This window comes from Typopeltis vanoorti, chromosome 2 (genome assembly GCF_054136105.1).
Source record: "Typopeltis vanoorti isolate ZY-2024b chromosome 2, IOZ_Tvanoo_1.0, whole genome shotgun sequence".
Lineage (NCBI taxonomy): Eukaryota > Metazoa > Arthropoda > Arachnida > Uropygi > Thelyphonidae > Typopeltis > Typopeltis vanoorti.
The window spans coordinates 114,597,975-114,616,845 of NC_143550.1; the positions used below are offsets into that span (position 1 = coordinate 114,597,975).

The 18,871-nt window shown below is 33.6% G+C and overlaps 2 protein-coding genes across 8 annotated transcripts in view; both read right to left on the minus strand.

The window, feature by feature from the left end:
- The window catches only part of mTor (serine/threonine-protein kinase Tor), an 816,233-nt gene that overhangs the window by 775,779 nt on the left and 21,583 nt on the right, over positions 1 to 18,871 (minus strand). For all 7 annotated transcript variants that reach the window (XM_090412780.1, XM_090412800.1, XM_090412771.1 and 4 more), the window contains 2 exons: positions 15,757 to 16,006; positions 3,893 to 4,128 (listed from right to left, as the gene is read on the minus strand). In XM_090412780.1, the coding sequence (XP_090268906.1) occupies positions 3,893 to 4,128; positions 15,757 to 15,973 (453 nt within the window). In that variant the 5' untranslated portion in view covers positions 15,974 to 16,006. The remainder of the gene's footprint in view (positions 1 to 3,892; positions 4,129 to 15,756; positions 16,007 to 18,871) is intronic.
- Positions 17,439 to 17,954, minus strand: LOC150109351 (protein ZBED8L-like). Its single transcript, XM_090402163.1, has one exon. It carries the CDS (start codon positions 17,952 to 17,954, stop codon positions 17,439 to 17,441), a length of 516 nt encoding a protein of 171 aa, XP_090258289.1.

The following is an 18,871-nucleotide window of genomic DNA, read 5'->3' on the forward strand; positions in this document are numbered from 1 at the left end:
TTAGGAGTGTCCCTTATATTTAATACATTGGCTAACATAACTCAAAAGGGGTATATATATATAATTTAGGACATTACGGGCGAGTGTAGAAGGCAAACACTATTAATTATATTTATAGTGTTTAAGAGGAGTAGCATGGGAATTTTCCAGAAATTATACTTAATGATGAAATTATTTTTTTAAGTTGGTTGACTGAGTGGGTAATATATCCACTCTCCAACCAACAGACAGTGGTATTTGAATCCCACTACAGTACAGATGTTTGTGAATTAGAGGTCTAAAATTATACCATGCTTGACTTATATAGAGGTTGCACATTAATTCTTAGCACACCTGTGGTACTAATACCAATATACTATCATTATTTATTTATTTATTTTTTTTAGTCTTTTATGGATAGATTTCACATTAAAAAGGAATTGTGGCATTCTCTAATAAGTGGGGATAATGGTCTAATAACAAGTGATGCAATTTATTAAATTTCAGTGTCAGGACATTACTTCCAGCAATCCACTAAACTCGTTCACCACTCCACACACTCTTACTAACTTTTCAGGGATTTTACATTTAAAACACTTTGATGGGCCATTCCTCTGATAAAGTAGCGACTATTTGAAAACAAATAGTTGTTACTTTATCAGAGGAAATGGGAAAAGAAAAATTAACAACCAACAGATCATTAAAATTGAAACATGGGACTCTCAGAAAACACATTTTTGCAATTTTTTTTATGACTTAATGATGGAATAAACATATATACATGCATTCATTCAACAGAAAAAAAGAGTAAATTAGCACAAACACTAAAGATTTTTTGTATGAAAAGAAAAACACACTTAACAAAAACAACTTCATAAGGAATATCAATAATATTATAAGTAACATCTGTGTATTATCACAGAAGTGGTAATACAATAGCCTTATACGTGGTAGTACAATAGATTGTATTTTTTGAGAGAAATTTGTGACATGAAATTAAGAATTCTTTACACGTTAGCACAAGAAAAGTATACAGTAAACCCTTGCCGAACGCAGGGGTTACGTCATTAACAATTGCGTGCATTGCAAAATCGCGTTCCTCAAAGTTAGCTTTCTATAGAAAAAAAAAATGTGTTAGGTATAGTTCAAATTAAGAAAGTATGTATGTATTTAAACTAACCTAAATATTGTTGTAATTAAAAGGGAAAAATGAAACAAATGTTAATTGAAAGGATTTTTATTACTGCTTAATAAGTAGGTACATGATACAATTTTTTTTTAAAAAGTTAGTGATTTTTTGCTTGTGATAATGACTGATGAAACTCTTTAAAACTTTCGCGGTAAGGAGCGCAGAGTTTTTCAATGCCTTAAAGTGTCCTCTTCTTTCTTCATTTGGGTCAATCTCCATTGCAAAATCAGACAGTTCCTTTTTTAACAATTCGTTTAACTTCTTGTAAGTTAAAGGCGCTTCATCTTCTTCTTCACTATCGTTGCTTTCACTGTCGGCTGGTGTTACAAGATCATCCAATTCTTCATTCGTCATTTCTCGATCGTCATTCTCAATTAATTCTTTGACTTCTCCTTCTTCCATATCTGAAAATCCTTCGCCGCCAATTGCTTTTGCAATTTGTACGATTCCTTTGGCTTCATTTTCAATCGATGGAAATCCTTTAAAATTGTTGACAACTTCTGGCCAGAGCTGATGCCAGCAAGTATTCAATGTTGATGAATTCACTTGTTCCCATGTGAGTTTAATCATTTCTATGCAGTGGCTAATGTTGAATCCCTTCCAAAATGCCATTAGCGTGTCATGCTTTCCTTCATCTAGTGTTTTATTTGCAGAGGTGCAAACATGCCTGACATAATAGGCTTTGAATGTTTTTATGATCCCTTGATCCATTGTTGGTGTTAGGTGGGAGGAATAAAACCTCTACATTTGGATGCAATGTTGTGAGGGCTTCAGCATCGTGTCCTGGAGCATTATCGAGAACTAGGAGAACTTTAAAGCACAGGTTTTGCTGTTCTAAGTAATGTTTGACTTCTTTAACGAATGAATTTTCAAACCAGTTATTAAAGAGGACTTTTGTTATCCTAGCTTTTCTATTCCACTTCCACACAACGGGCAATTGCTCAAAATTTTTTCCCTGCAATGCACGAGGCGTTTTAGATCAATAAATGAGCAGAGGCTTGCACTTGAAGTCGCCTGATGCATTTCCACAAAAAAGCAAAGTGAGTCTATCCTTAAAAGCTTTAAAACCAGGGGCAACCTTTTGTGTCTTTGTGATGTAGGTTCGTTGTCCCATTCGCTTATAAAATAGGCCTTTCTCATCAGCATTGAAAACTTGTTGCTGAATGTAACCCCTCTCTTCAATCAATTTCAAAAATTGGGGTTTGAATTTCTCTGCTGCTTCTTTATCTGCAGAGCCAGCTTCTCCATGAAGCTTTACATTGTGCAAATTAAAACGACGCTTAAAGTTTTCAAGCCAACCTTTGCTTGCTTGAAAGTCAACTTCCTCTGATAATTGGCCATCTTTATTTAAAACGAAAGAAAACAAATCTAAAGCTGTGTTTCGAATAGCAACACCATCCACAACTGTGCCTTTTTTGTTTACTTGATTGTCAATCCAAGCTATTAATATTTTTTCCATCTTTTCCAATTGCGGAATTCTTCTTGAAACTTGAGCAACCTTTGCCGAAGTATCGCCTGAAGCTTTGACACTAGACCGAATCTTTTCTTCATTCTCCCATATTGTTCTTATGCTTGATTCGTTTATAGTTAGTTCTCTTGCAAGCGATGAAACACATGTACCATTTTTCAACTTATCTAAAATTTCAATTTTCTGAGATAATGTCAAAACTTTGCATCTTTTTGCTGCTTTATCATCTTCATTCTTCCTCTTAGATGTCATATTAAATTTTTGAAATTAAAAGAAATACAAATGCAAAAGGAGAAGAGGATAAACACTGATAAATATGTGATTACAGCTCTGCTAACGTGAGTGAAATGATCGCAACTCGGCCTGAGTCACTCAGCTAGCGGGCAGTGCCAAGCAGGGTTGCTGGCCGACGCTCTGCAGCGTATCACGTATGAATGAAATTCTAGCATTGGACAAATTAAATGGAAACAATTAGGATAACGCGTATGTGCAAAATCGTATTCTGCAAATCCGCGCTCGGCAAGGGTTTACTGTATTTAATATATTGCCAGATATTTCAATTTGAAAATAACAAACTATCATCAGTAGCTAGACAGAAAACAGTTTTTTAGAAAGTAGAATACAAACAATTGATCATTCAAAATTAGAACAAGTGGTGTGATGTTATATCATTAATCGCGATATCATTTCACTCAAGACAAGACAGGTAAACATAAGAGTGCAGAATAGTTACATGTATAATTTACGATGTCATACAAAAAACTTAATTTATAAAATCATACTAAAGATATCATTAGACCTTCTAGATACTATATCTAGAAGGTTGTCATTAAAAAAAATAATCATAACTAATGTGTTATTCGGATCAAACTTTCCCATATTTTTGACATAGATAGGCAGTCATTACGATTCAGGTTAGGGTAGTGAAGTAACGCCTTAGCACTCTCTTTAAATAGGCATTCGAATTTATACCGACATCTGTGTAGAAGGCTAGTTTTGGACCAGAAAATGTTGTGGTTTGTCTCTAATCCGTATTCTGCCAATCCAGACTTATTGAATTTGTTGTGAAGAATATAAGATTGATGTCTTGTAATGCTTTTGATATGTGGTTGCTACAACATATCTACTCCAATTTCCAATTTTTTTTTTAAGTTCTGCATAAAGCAAAACAGACGACTGACAGTGGAGTCTGCTTCGAATTAATAAATTAAATAATTAAAATTATATATTTATGAATTAGAAAAAATGACACTTACAGCTGCATGTCTTTTTCCTTCATTACGATCACCACCAAGCCATTCAAAGGCCCTCTTAACTTCAAATTCAACATATTCAGCAGTAAAAGAACCACCTGAAAGAGCTAACTTTCCTACTGCAAAAGCTGCTAATTCCATTACCCCTGTATCTGGAGAAGGCAACAAGTTTCTCAAATAGTTGGCAAAGCGACTAGTGCGTGTGCTTGTATTACCCACGTCTACTCCAATTAGGTTTACTGGAAAAAACATAATTTTAAAATATCACAAAAAATTTAATAAACAATGTATAAGATAAAATTTAATTTGTCAGCATAAAAGCTTAATAATGGAATGCTATAACAGTGTCAAATTTAAAATAGCAGCATATATTTAGGATACTTATACTTCCTTCTTCCACTGGAATATTTTTATTTTCCAGTTATCTAATAAAAATAATCATCATCATCATCAAATTCCTGCCATGTACCCTCAAGGGGTGTACAGGATATGACAGTACTACATGAAAAAATTACATCATTACTAACTTCCTATCTACAATTTTCCTCCAAATCAGTCTGTTACTTGTCAAGACTCCAACATTATCAGATCTTATATTTCTATCGTCTAAGGCACTTTGTACCGTATCAATCCACCTATATCTTGGTCTTCCTCTGGGTCGTTTTCCTGCCAACCTGGCAGAGAACACTTGTTTTGCTAATCTTTCCTCTCCCATTCTATTTAAGTGACCATACCATCTGAGATTAGCTCTGCTAACGCATTCCTGGATGCTGAACAATGTCAAGTTCTTTCCTAATATCCTCATTTTTAATATGATATTGCCATTGATGCCATCTGTTCACGCCTCTAATCTTTCTCAGGACTCTCATATCTGCGGTCTCTAGTCTTTGGTCAAGTGTTTTACTTCTGACCCAGCTCTCAGATCCATAAGTTAAAATTGGTTTGAACACAGTCTTGTATACAGCTAATTTAGTGTTCCGACTAATTTCTTTCTTATTCCATATGAATTTATTCAATTGACTTCCCACCATACCAGCTTTGCTGATTCTGTTGTCTATTTCTATATTTAGTTTACCATCTTCAGTAAAAATTGTGCCTAAGTAGCTGAAATGTTTTACTTGTTCCACAGGTTCTCCATTCACAACACAGTTGACATTTTCAATGATTCTGCCTATTTTCATTGTCTTTGTCTTTTTATTGCTGACCTTCATACCATATCTATTACAACAGCTATTCAATTTAGTCAGAGAATCTTGCAGACTTGTAGCGGATTTATTTAGAAGTATAACATCATCTGCATAAAGCAAAGAGCTGACATTAACATCTCCAATTTTGATATCAGGTTTAATATCACATTCCTTCATAATGTGATCCATATAGATAATGAATAACAGAGGGAATAATGTACATCCTTGTCTCACACCAGATTTAACATTAAACCATCTTCCTGTACTTCCTTCAATTCTAACTGCTGACTTACAACTCAAATAAAGACTAAGTATTGCTTGATATAATGCCCCATTGACACCATATAACTGCAGCGTATTGAATAGCTTCTCTCTTGGCACCTTGTCATATGCCTTTTCCAAATCGACAAAACTTAAATACAGATCTTTGTTATATTCCCATGCTTTCTCGACTATTTGTCGTAAAGTGAAGATCTGATCCTGACAGCCTCTATTTGGCCTGAATCCAGCTTGTTCTTCACCAAGCTTTTCTTCCACAATTCTTCTCAACCGTTTCTCAAGTATACTTGCATAGATCTTGCCAGGAACACTCAGTAGGGAAATACCTCTGTAATTCTCACATTCAGTTTTATTTCCCTTTTTATATATGGGTACTATGAGAGCTCTACTCCAATCATCGGGAATTCGTCCCTCTGTCCAGGCTTTCTGAAATATGCAGTGCAGCCACTGTAAGACTCTTATACCACCATACTTCAGCATTTCTGGTCGAATATCATCTACTCCTGCTGCCTTTCCACATTTCAAGCCTTTGATGGCTTTTTCTACTTCAAGTATGGATATGTATTCCTGACTGCATGCCTGGTCAGTGTTTTTTATCACTGTGCTATCATCACTGCTTGTTTCATTTAGCAGTTTTTCAAAGTAATTACTCCATACTTCAAGGATATCTTTTTCTCCTGTTTTCATTTCACCTTTATCATCTCTAATTCCTTTTACAGCACTCTTTCCTCCATTCCTAAGCTTCTTCAACAACCTCCAGAATATTTTGCCACCTTCTTGATATTTATTTTCTATATTCTTGCCAAAGTCCTCCCATGACTTTTGTTTAGCTAGTTTTACACACTGTTTAGCTTTTTTACATTTGTCTCTGTATTCTGTAAGAGTAAAAGCTGACTTATTTGCCAGGAACTTTTGATATGCTTTCTTCTTTTCCTTCACTGCCTCTTTAACTTCCTGTGTCCACCAGGGAGTTCTGATTTTTTTATCCTTGCACACAACCTCACCACATGCCTCTCTGGCAGAATCAATCAATGTTTCCTTCAGAGTTTGCCACTGAATCTCCAAGGTTTGATTCCTGTTCTCACACTCTTTCATTTTCTTTTCAATAATATTTCTGTATTTTAGTCTACAGTTCACATCTGAGAGCTGCTCAGCTTTTATTCGCTTTAAAACTTTCTTACATGTTATTCTTTTCAATATGAAATTCAATTTTATCCTGCTCAAGACTAAATAGTGATCACTTCCAATTTCAAATCCTCTGTACACTCTGGTGTCCTGCACCAGGGAGAAAACATCACTATCAACAATAACATAGTCAATGAGACTATTCTTATTCCTAGCCTCTTCTCTCCATGTGAATTTGTGCACATTTTTATGTTGGAACATGGTGTTAGTAATAACCAGTCCATGTCCTGAGCAGAAATCCAACAGATATTTGCCATTATTATTAGCTTTGCTCTTTTCTCCAAATTTTCCCAAATTATTTTTGTATGTCTCACAATCATTTCCTACTCTACTATTTAGATCCCCAACAAGGACCAACTTTTCCTTTTTCATTGTGTCAGTTGCTTTTTCTAAAGCCTCAAAAAATTCCTCCACTTCTACCTTAGTAGAACCTTCTGTGGGACCATAGGCACAAATAAGTCTCATTATCCAGTTCCCCATTCTCATATTTGCCCACATTACTCTACTTGAGACTGACTGCCATTCAAGAAGATTAGCCTCGTATTTTGTGTTGAATACTATGGCTACTCCTTTTCCTTGATTGTCATTGCCTGAATATAACATTTTGTATTTATTGCTCAGAAAGATCTCACCAGTTTTGGTCTTTTTTGTTTCAGTCACCCCTATTATGTCGATCTGGTACTTATCTAATTCCTCAGCTAGCTCCATTTCTTTGCCATTCAGGCTTCTTACATTGATAGTACCGATCTTTAACTCTGGTGATGTTGAGTTGGAGTTTGTTTTCAGATTTGTTCCAGTAGCTGACTTTTCGCTGTTCGCCCTGGTTCCCTGGCGAAAACAACGGGGGCCTTGTTTAACCGGCGACGCCCCAGCCGGCATGAAATTTTGTCATGTTGTACCATCATTTTTTATTTTGGTTTAACCAATAAGAATACAATTTGGTCGGCTAAATCCCAATATGCATACAAATGAAAGTAATCATTTTAAATATTTCATTTATTAAGTAGTACATAAACTTCTTAATTCAATCTAGCTGTTTTATAAGTTTCAAAAGAAGAAACAAGGGAAAAAATAGTTGTTTCAAACACCAAAAGTGAGAACAGAACAATTTATATAAAATGTAATACTATTTAATACATAATTTTCAACCATGTTTCATGGTAATCCTCAATGCAAACAAAAACTTATGGTTGCAATCATGTAAAACAGAATAACAAGTTGAAAAATAAGGATGCACATACTGCATATCAGAAGACCTATCTGTGAGTCCAAAGGAAAAATTCACTTAAGTATGAATTCTAGAGATAGTTGAAGATGTCCTCCCGCGATGAGTCTTCGGACTCCTTGGAGGTATCAGGAATAATAATAATAATATATATATATATATATATATATATATATATATATATATATATATATATATATATTCATACTGGATTTATTCTGGATCAGATTACCTTTGTTGCAGAAGACGTTATGTTTTGGTTGCTGAACACTTAATTTCATCCTTATTTTTTAAAATTGTTCATATAGTAGAAGTAGACAAATTTAAAGCAGCTCCAATGTCAACTTGACGTTCACCTTTTTCTAATGCCTCAGCACCTGCATTTTAATGTCACGCAAAATGCTTTTTTGTATCAATTTTGTTTTATCATTCTTTCTTTTAGTATTGCATGGTGATCAGCATTCATTTTAGAAATTATGGACTTTACAACTGTGTTACAACATGGTTGTAAAGTCCATAATTTCTAAAATGAATGAAGGGTTTATTTTATCATCTTACATGAATATGTAAAAATTAAAGTAATGATTAATTTTTAATGAACAAACAGAATTTTTGTTGATTTCCTTGGTCAATAATATCAATTTATTTATTTACTTAGCATTTGGCTAAGAAGAATACATGCAATACAATAAAATGCATAAAAGAATACAATAGTGTGAAGTGACACTGTAGTCATATATACATATAAAATATACAAATAAGCATAATATTAAAATTGAATGTCTAAGTTCGACAGCCAGTCAACAGCATCAATAGAAACTGTTATAAAGTCAGTTACTGGTCCCATGAAGGCTCTGTGAGGACAGTCAAATGTGGTATGTTGTATAGTTTGGTTATCCTCACCACAGTCACAAGATGAGTTTGCTCTTATTCCCCAAGTAAATAAGGAAGCTCCACACCTACCATGGTTGGTGCGAACCCTATTTAGGGAGGTCCATATTTTTCAAGGTAGGTCAAACCCTGATGGAGGGTTGTTTGGGTTATAGACAGTCTGCCAGATTACCAGATTATCTTCTCATATTGCCTTTTCCAGATCTACAAAACTTAAATACAGATCTTTGTTATATTTCCAAGATTTCTCAACTATTTGTCATAAAGTGAAAATCTGACCTTGACAGCATCTATTTGGGCTGAATCCAGCTTGTTTTTTACCAAGCTTCCCTCAACCGTTTCTCAAGTATACTTGTATAAATCTTACCAGGAACACTCAGTAGGGAAATACCTCTGTAATTCTCACATTGTTTTATTTCCCTTTTTATATATGAATACTATGAGAGCTCTACTCCAATCATCTGGAATTCCTCCCTCTGTCCAGGCCTTCTGAACTATGCAGAGCAGCCACTGTAAGATTTTTTATACCTCCATACTTGATCATTTCTGGTCGAATATCATCTACTCCAGCTGCCTTTCCACATTTAAGGCTTTTGATGGCTTTTTCTACCTCAAGTATGGATATATATTCTTGATTGCATGCCTGGTCAGTATTTTTTTACCAGTGTGCTGTTACTGATTGTTTCATTTAACAATCAGTAACAGCACACTGGTTTTTCGAAGTAATTACTCCATACCTTAAGAATATCTTTTTCTCCAGTTTTCATGTCACCTTTGTCATCTCTAATTCCTTTTACAGCACTCTTTCCTCCATTTCTGAGCTTTTTCAACAACCTTCAGAATATCTTGCCACCTTCTTGATATTTATTTTCTATTTTCTTACCAAAGTTTTCCCATGACTTTTGTTTAACTAGTTTTACACAGTGTTTAGCTTTCTTACACATTTGTCTCTGTATTCTCTAAGAGCACAAGTTGACTTATTTACCAGGAACTTTTGATATGCTTTCTTCTTTTCCTTCACTGCCTCTAACTTCCTGCATCCACCACAGAGTTCTGATTTTTCTATCCTTGCAGACAACCTCATCACATGCCTCTGACTGAATCAATGTTTTCTTCAGGTTTTGCCACTGATTCTCCAAGGTTTGGTTCCTGTTCTCAAATTCTTTTATTTTTTTTTTTTAATAATGTTTGTATTTTAGTCTACAGTTCACATCTGCGAGCTGCTTGACTTTTATTCGCTTTAAAACTTTCTTACATATTCTTCTTTTCAATATGAAAGTGAATTTTATCCTGCTCAAGACTAAATGGTGATCACTTCCAATTTCAAATCCTCTGTACACCAGTGAGAAATCATCACTATTGAGAATAATATTAGTCAATGAGACTTTTCTTATTCCTTGCCTCTTCTCACCATGTGAATTTGTGCACATTTTTATGTTGGAACATTTTGTTAGTAATAACCAGTCCATGTCCTGAGCAGAAATCCAACAGATATTTGCCATTATTATTAGCTTTGCTCTTTTCTCCAAATTTTCCCAAAAAACTTTTGTATGTCTGACAATCATTTCCTACTCTGTTATTTACATCCCCAACAAGGACCAAGTTTTCATTTTGTCAGTTTTTCTCTAAAGCTCAAAAAATTCCTCCACTTCTACTCCTTAGTAGAACCTTCTGTGGGACCATAGGCACAAATAAGTCTCATTATCCAGTTGCTCATTCTGATATTTGCCCACATCACTGATATTGATATTACCTGCCATTCAAGATTAGCCTCGTATTTAGTGTTGAATACTATAGCTACTCCCTTTCTTTTATTGTCATCGCCTGAGTTGGAAATAATCCAATTCCAAATGTCATTGGAAATAATGGAGAAATCTACATGAATAACAATGATCAAGAAATAACCAATACTTTTTTTTAAAAAAAAAAAAAAAATAAATAAATAAATAAAGATACTCGGAATGACCAAGGAACATGATCTATAATTGCTTATATCATCACTAATCAGAAATTAGCTCTACACGTGAGAGATGTTTACAGAGGAAGGGAAATTTTTTCATATCATTACTTAGTAGTTTCTAAAATAAAAATACTGGCAAAACGAAGAAAGGAAGTAAATAAGAAAAAAATCAAGAAATAGAACACGTATACTAAGTATATCTATTACAAGAAGAAAACATTAGAATGCAATTTCAATCACGATTAACAGCTTACCTAAAAGAAGTCAAAATTAGTGAAGATATAGAAGAATGGAAAACTTCAATAAAGATAGTTCATAATGCAGCCTCTGAAGTACTTGAAGAGAAACACAATATTAAAAATAAAAAAAAAAACATTAAAAAAAATCTGGAACACAGAGAAAATATAAAAGAAAAATAAAATCGCATAGAAATCATTCCTTAAAAAACATACAGAAACTAAAGAAATATAGCTAAAATCATAGCACAGAAAGCCCATCACGATTCTTGAGATAGATTTATTAATAAAATAGAAGACACAGTTGGAAGAAAGGACATAGCCTACAAAATATTATGGAAATTAAATAATGAAGAAAGAGATGCAGCACAAATCAACATAATGCAATTAAAACAATGGATACAACCTGATAAGAATTAATGGTATTGTAAAATCTCTCATGATAAATTAAATTAATTAATTTTTCGAGTTTGATTTTACATAGGCTTCCAAACATATATAAAATAGAATTAGAATTTATGTTGTAATAAAATAAATGTTATAATTTTACTGTAAAAATGCGTAATTTAATGCCCATTTAGTTGTATGTAAGATGGAAAAGAGTGGAATTAACCCAGATTAGAGCGATGACTAAGCAAAAACAAACGTTCACAAAGTCTTGGAACATAAAAATATGCACCCACGAATGGAAGGAACCAAAGTGACATCATCATGCTGGTGGGTAATCCTGGAAACTATAACATAGTAAAAAAAGGATTAGAGAAGAATATTTAAGAGGACTGCGACACAACAACAGGGAACCTTTTTTCCGGGACTTTTTCAACTTTTGCCGGTTCCTTTCTCGGAGGATGGAATTCCATGGAAGAGAGGCCATAATCGATGGGGGCCCCTGCTTGGATGCATGGATGGTTAGGAGAGTGCGACTACCCACAGACATAATGGAGGTATCAGCAGTTCCTTACCAGTTATTGATGGAAGATCATAATGGCAGTATCGACAGAAGAATCACCCCGACCTTCCCAACAAACTTCGGAGCGAGAACCGCCATATCATCCAAGCAACAATCATAACCTATGATGAAGACTTAACTGAGGTATTGTGAAATTGACTGAACTGTGTATGTAAAAGGGCTACCATAAGTAAGCACAATTTTGTTAATGCTTTGTAAAGGTGAAATCGGAATTATTGTATGTAATGAGGGTGCTTACAGGTATTTGCTAGTGAAATGTTAAGTAATGAATTATGGATGCAAAAGGGGTAGATTGATTGTAAATTTGTATATATAATGGAAGGAATTAAACTAAGATGTAACTTAGGGAATAACTACATGTTTAATTTAGATAAGTTAACTTGTGATGGGGTTTAGTAAGTTGTGTATAATATAGTCAATTGTATGTTGCCCCTATTGTATTTAGATAGGATGAGAGAGAGAGAGATATCATTTCCTTTTTGATATGTGTATTGCATATTCTTTCTAGGTTTAAAATAAAATGTTTTGTTTAACTACCTTGCCTGATCAATTGCCAATGCACTATCTTTAAAAAACTGGTGAACCTCCATGCACTAAAGATTGAGAATCACCACAACTAGCTATAGGAATTATGCGTATTAAACTGATCTTACCTGTGTTCCTTACCTAAATTCTCATACTATAAAATTCAATTAGAATGTCGCAGTCATTAATAAAATAAATTTTTTCGATTGACTAGTGTGAAAATTGGTGACCTGAAATTTTAGGTAGACTAATAATCTGAAGTCTGTTTACTAGCAGTGGGAACAGGGAGCAGGATAAAATAAGATTAACAGAGGGATATATGTTTGGTAGAATAAAGCTATATTACAGGTTAAGTAACATAGAGTTAAATAAGGCATTGGGAGCGTGACACATACAAAGTTAATAAGGACGAAGTTGAATTTAAGATATAAGACAATAAAGAAGAAAAATTTTACAATGCCGCACACGAAAATGACCATAAAATATTACACTGGTGCAGTCGACAGGATATAATCCACACAATTAAATTCGAGTATAGTGGATTGAGATAGTTTTCTCAAAGGATCAGGTAATTAGCAATTAAGAAATTTTGAAAGTAATGAATATTGACAATACCGATTGTGACCTTACAAGTACTAACATGATGGATGACAAGGAATTCTTTAGGACTGTAAATCCTCACCTTGTTATTCCATCATTTTCTGGAAACGATCATGAAGATATGTACTCATATTTCGGATTTATTGAAGAGTTGAGAAAGATAGGGAGATGGTCAGACTCCAGTTACTGATTCTCCTCAGAAATAAACTGGTTGGCAAGTCCAAGAATTTTTTGAATTCTTCCACCATACTAAGAGACACCTTAGAATATACAAAGTTTAAGGATACTCTGATATCTCAATATTCCAAAGTCAGAAGTGCAAGCTCAAATCTATGGAGACTACAAAAATGAGTGCAAGGAAACAAAGAAAATGTTTCTTTGAATGTTTTTTTGAATTTAAGATATAAGACAATAAGGAAGAAAAATTTTACAATGGCACGGATGAAAACGACCATAAAATATTATAGTATAACCCAAATTTAATGACAGAAAGTAATAATGAAGAATTCAGTACTGATATAGAACTAATAAAATTAGAAGAACTAAAAGAAGCAATAAAGGTATTACTTCTTTTAGTTCTATTTTCTATTCAGAAAATAGAAAATCAACTGGATTAGGTGGCATAAATACAGAACTTTGGAAATATTGCAGAGAATATTTACATCACAGATTCTTAAAATTAATGAATAACTGTTCAAAGAAATGTGAGGTTCCATCAGATTGATCAAAAGCTAAGGTTATATCTATATTTAAGAAAGGAGACAGATGATTGTGCAAATGCCAGAGGAATAAGTATATTAAATACAGGTTACAAAATTTGCAGTCAAATCAAGAAAAAAAGAAGACTTAAATATTGTAAGTAATCCACTCTCAGAAGAACAAAATGGTTGAAAATGTATAGATAATAATTATGTGTTAAAACGAATTACTGAAAAAAAAAAAAAAAAAAATTTAATACAGAAAATCATATGGCCTTTATAGATTAAGAGAACGCTTTCGATAAAATACAGAGAGAAAAATTATGGAATCCATTATATTTGGTACAAGCTATACAAAATTTATATAAAGACACAAAACAGTTACAGTTAGGTAATAAATTAACAGGAGGGATTGAAATTAATCATGGTGTCAGACAGGGATGTAGCTTATCTCCACTATTCAATATACTCGAGCAAGGTATGTTAAAGTGAATGTCAGTCGACTTTCAAAGTTCTGAGGGTGCAATTTCTGTGTCAAGGTTATCCTGAATAGGTAGAAATGCTGAATCTGTAAGATTTTACAGCCAGTTGTGTAAGGCACATGCACTGAAGGAACCAACATTGCATTGTAATTCATGGCTTGCTCCATAACAGGAATAGCGACTTCATTCGTTTGTTGCGACTGATTACAAGGAAGTTTTCAATAAAATACAGAGAGAAAAATTACGACAAAGGATATCCATTACATTTGGTACAATGTATGTAAAATTTATACTTTTATTTACAAAAAAGTACACATTTATACAGTTAGATTTGCTACCTCTGCTGGTCAAACTCCCAATGATACTATTTCTTCAACACAATTAATCATTTGTCGCAGAGCACAAAGGGGACAGTGGACCTTTTGACATTTGTTCAGGCGACAAAATTCAAAGAGTGCAGCAACATTGCAATTGTTTAGGTAGTACAGGTTCACAAGCAAAGCAAGGTTAGCACCATCACTATGGATGCCATGGATACAGCAAGTATCCAAAGCATGGATACAGATGAATGGAAAAATACCATGTCCATCTTTTTAAACATTCCTAGCACCTACCGAGTTGCGTGATATGCCAATTCCATGCATTTTGTATTTACAACATCCCTGGTGATGAATCTTGGAACTTGTTTTCTGAAATATCACTTCTGCATGACACACAATGTAGTCCTACAAAGTTTTGCAGTATTTGGATCACTGGATAGTGCTCTACAAAACCTTAAAACAAGGATACTTTAACTTTTATCATCCTGTATATATTGACCAGATTATTAAAATATGGAAAAACAACAAAAAGCAAGGTATCCAAGAAGAACTGTTGTCAATGCAATGCTGTATGCAGTGATCAGATTATATTATAAGACAACAAAGATGAGGTACAAAATTCAATTTATGAATTAAACAAAATAAGCCAATAATAAAACAATTTAAAAATTTCACAAAAGAAACAAAAGTCATGGCACTTAAAGGTTGAGATCATGTGAGATCAAAAATAGTCATAGGAAATAAAATAACAAAACAGGCGACACAGTTTAATTATGCAGGCTGCATAATAACATATCTAAATGATAAAGCTATAGATGAAAAAAAAATTCAAAAAAATCTGTGGAACAATTAAAAGAACACTGAATAAAAAACAAGACAAGAAACTCAACTAAAATTTTATAAAGTAATGGCCACTACCACTCTCATTATACAACTCAGAAGCATGAACTGTTAAGAAGATGAAAGCAAAATACAAGCCACAGAGATGAGATTATGGGGAATTAAAGGATGCACAAAACTGGATCATATAAAAAATGAAGACGTCAGAAAAGTGCTAGATATTTACAATGTAAATGAAAAAAGGAATATAGAGAGAAATGGAAAAAAAATTATTTAAGATGGAAAGATATTGGCAACCAAACGAGGTGGATAAACATAGTGGAAGACCAGCTGCAAGATGGAAAGATCAGTGAAGCCAGAACTGGCAAATGCCTAATCCTTGAAAGAGACAAAGAAAAAAAATTGGTTCTATGAAATGAGTAAATTCATTTCTATATAGAGTACAATTACTTTTATATTTTATAGTTACCTATAGCAAGGATGCCCCCTTTCTTTTCATTTATGTCTGAACTTGAAACCATCTCAAAAATATGATGATTAAATTCATCCATAAAAGTAGTTACATCTTCAAAAGACATCTCACGTAATTCTGTTGTGACATAATGATGAAGATCACGTGCTGTTTTCATCCGCAATTCCTCATTGCGACTCTTCAACCCACCAACGAACTGACTCATGATTGTCATTTTTTATGTTACAACTTTTTAACCATGTTATATCTAAGTGAGTAAAAAAAATATCAAAGCATGAAAAATTTCATTTAAAAAAAATGCTTCTTAAATCTGAGCAAAACTAATAAAATTATCATAAAATTAATACAACACAATCTGCTTAAAATATTTTACAAGGAATCCAAAGTTCAAAAACATTCTATGCAGTAAGCCTCATAAAAAAAAATAATAATAAAATATTTTTTTTTTTAAAAAAATGTACCAACAATAAAAGACACTGCTTGGAAAGAAGTCAACAGGCACTCCCATTAGCAAGGCACATCTTGCCATGTAACAAGTCACTGTGTTTGTAGTCAGTATAAATTTGAGGAATGTGATGCTCCCAAGTCAGTGCAACTGTGTCCAGGTGAAATGGCTACAAGGGAACTGACAGAGTTTCAAAGATGTGGTGTCATAGGATGCCATGTTGCAGGCCTATTTGTTTGGCAAATTGTTGACAAATTGGGCCATAACAATCAGTGATACCAGAGATGGAGGTGCAGGGAGTCAACTGCAAGTGCTAGCAACAGTGCATGACTCACCACACTCACGAACGTGATCATATGGTGCTATGAAGGATAACTTGTAAAAACTGCCATTCATCAGTTGCTTCTTTATCTGCCAAATCAGCTGACATGTTGAATGCAAAGTTCTGAGCATTCACTGGAACATGAATCTGGACAAAAACATTCGAATCTAAGCCTCAAAAACATGGATTTAATGCAGTTAGTAGCTCCCAACCTTTTTTTGGATCGTGCCCCACCTCAATGCCTCAAAGAATTTGATAGGCCCCCCCGCCCACCATAATAGTCAACCAAGTTCTGAAAAAAGCATAATATAAATAGGTACTTCAAATAAAAAAGGAACATAGGTAAAACTGCTTTTAATTTGACTTTCTTCAATGAATATAAATTTTATATTACACTTTGTATATTATAAACATAAATCGAACTCGACTCAGGAAAATAAAATCCAAGTTAATGTAATCCTTGAGCTTGATGTCTGCTGCAAAGAGTTTTTATTTGAGGTACTAATTTAGTCAATTTTAATTTCAAATCCCCACAGTTTGTGATATCAGATTTCTTTTTACACTAACAAGTCATTTACAGCACTAAAGCTACATACAACTAAATATGACAACAGGAAAGGCAACAGTAATTTTCGTGCAAAATTAGTTGAATTTGGGTATCAGTTACCATCAGTTACCTACACTTATTTAGCCAATAAAATTGGTCACATTTTTTGGCTAAAACATTCTTTTGACATAATTGCAGAAATGCAATGAAGCCAAATATCTTAGCCTTTGCATCAACAAGTCGTATTTTCTCCTTGCAGTTGCTTCTTTATCTGCCAAACAACTGAAAAATGCTTGGCCATCAAGTGTTTGTAAAAGTTTCATTTCAGGTTTGCCATTCAAAACTCACTAAGAATATCAAATATATCAAATAGTTCCATGAATCTTCGAGCAATTCCCCTGGGACAGCCACCTCACCTCGTTATGAAGGAGTAGTCTTACATGGTCAGCAGTTTTATCCTTGCAAAATTGTTTGAAGAGATGCTCACATTTGGCATTAGCTTTGACAGTGTTGATACATTTTATAACTGAATTCAATATCTCATTTAGAACAGGTGAAGGTTTTTTGGAAACTAAATTTTCTCTGCGAATAACATAATGCACAAGCAACATTTCAGGATTGTCATCCTTCATTAATTTTAAACAGCCATGTTTTGTGCCCATCATAACAGGAGCACCATCTGTAGCACAAGATGTAATATTTTGCATTGATATTTGAGCTTCATCTAAACAATTTTTGAGTTTATTGTATATATCAATGGCAGTAGTGGTTGTTTTCAATGCTTCACAGAACAACATCTCTTCAGTAAATTCACCATTGTCAGTATACCTTACATAGGCCATCAATACAGCCTCACTGTCTCTTACAGTTGATTCATCCATCTGTATCGAGAATTTCCTTGATCTCAACTTTTCAACAAGTTGTGTTTCTACATTTAGCCATCTCATCTATTCTTTGGCTAATAGTGTTATTGCTCAGTGGCATTCCTTTGACATCTTTCTCCAGAACTGTTTTAGGAAAAGTTGATATCGCTGGTTTAATTAAATTCTCCCTTATATTGGGATTTTTTCCTGATTTAGCTATGAGCAGAGAAATTTCATAACTAGCTTCAAGAGTACAATTTTGGGTAGCAGTTCGTACAGAGAACAATGAATCTATTGTTGATCTTTTCTCAAACTTTGTCTTAGAGACTTAAATTGGTCCAAATCATAGTTTACATAAGCGCTATGTTTCACATTCAAATGCCCTTCGAGACAACCTTTTTTCATTGATTTGTTGATCAAACAGTGTTCACACAATAGACAGAATGGTGACCATTCATTCTGAGCAGCAGGTATGAAACTGAACTTCAAATACTCATCTGAATACTGACAAACATTTTTCTTGCTTGCATTACTCATTTTATGCATGGGGTTAACAACTGAAAGGAAAAAAATATAGGTTTAAAAAGTATACTGTATGCATGTATGGATTATACAAGGAAATTAATGGCACATAACATGTGTTTATACTACTACTACTACAAACACATAATAAATAAAAAGTTAAAATAATAAAAAAGTAAAATTTTAAACATCACAAGCAGAGTAAAAGAAACAATGAAATATGAGAGATTATGTTGTTTATTATTTTAACGGTATAATAGAACACAGAAACTAAGTAAATAATTAATTTATTGACTTGATGCTGATATTTCGCTGGTATTATAACCAGCATCTTCAGAGCACAAAAACACTGTTTGTCACAATACGCGAGACTAAAACAACATGGTGTACTTAACCAAAATTGTAGCAGCAAC

Coding starts and splice junctions, on each gene's coding strand:
- LOC150109351 (XM_090402163.1), bottom strand. CDS start 17,954: ATGGATGAATCAACTGTAAGAGACAGTGAGGCTGTATTGATGGCCTAT.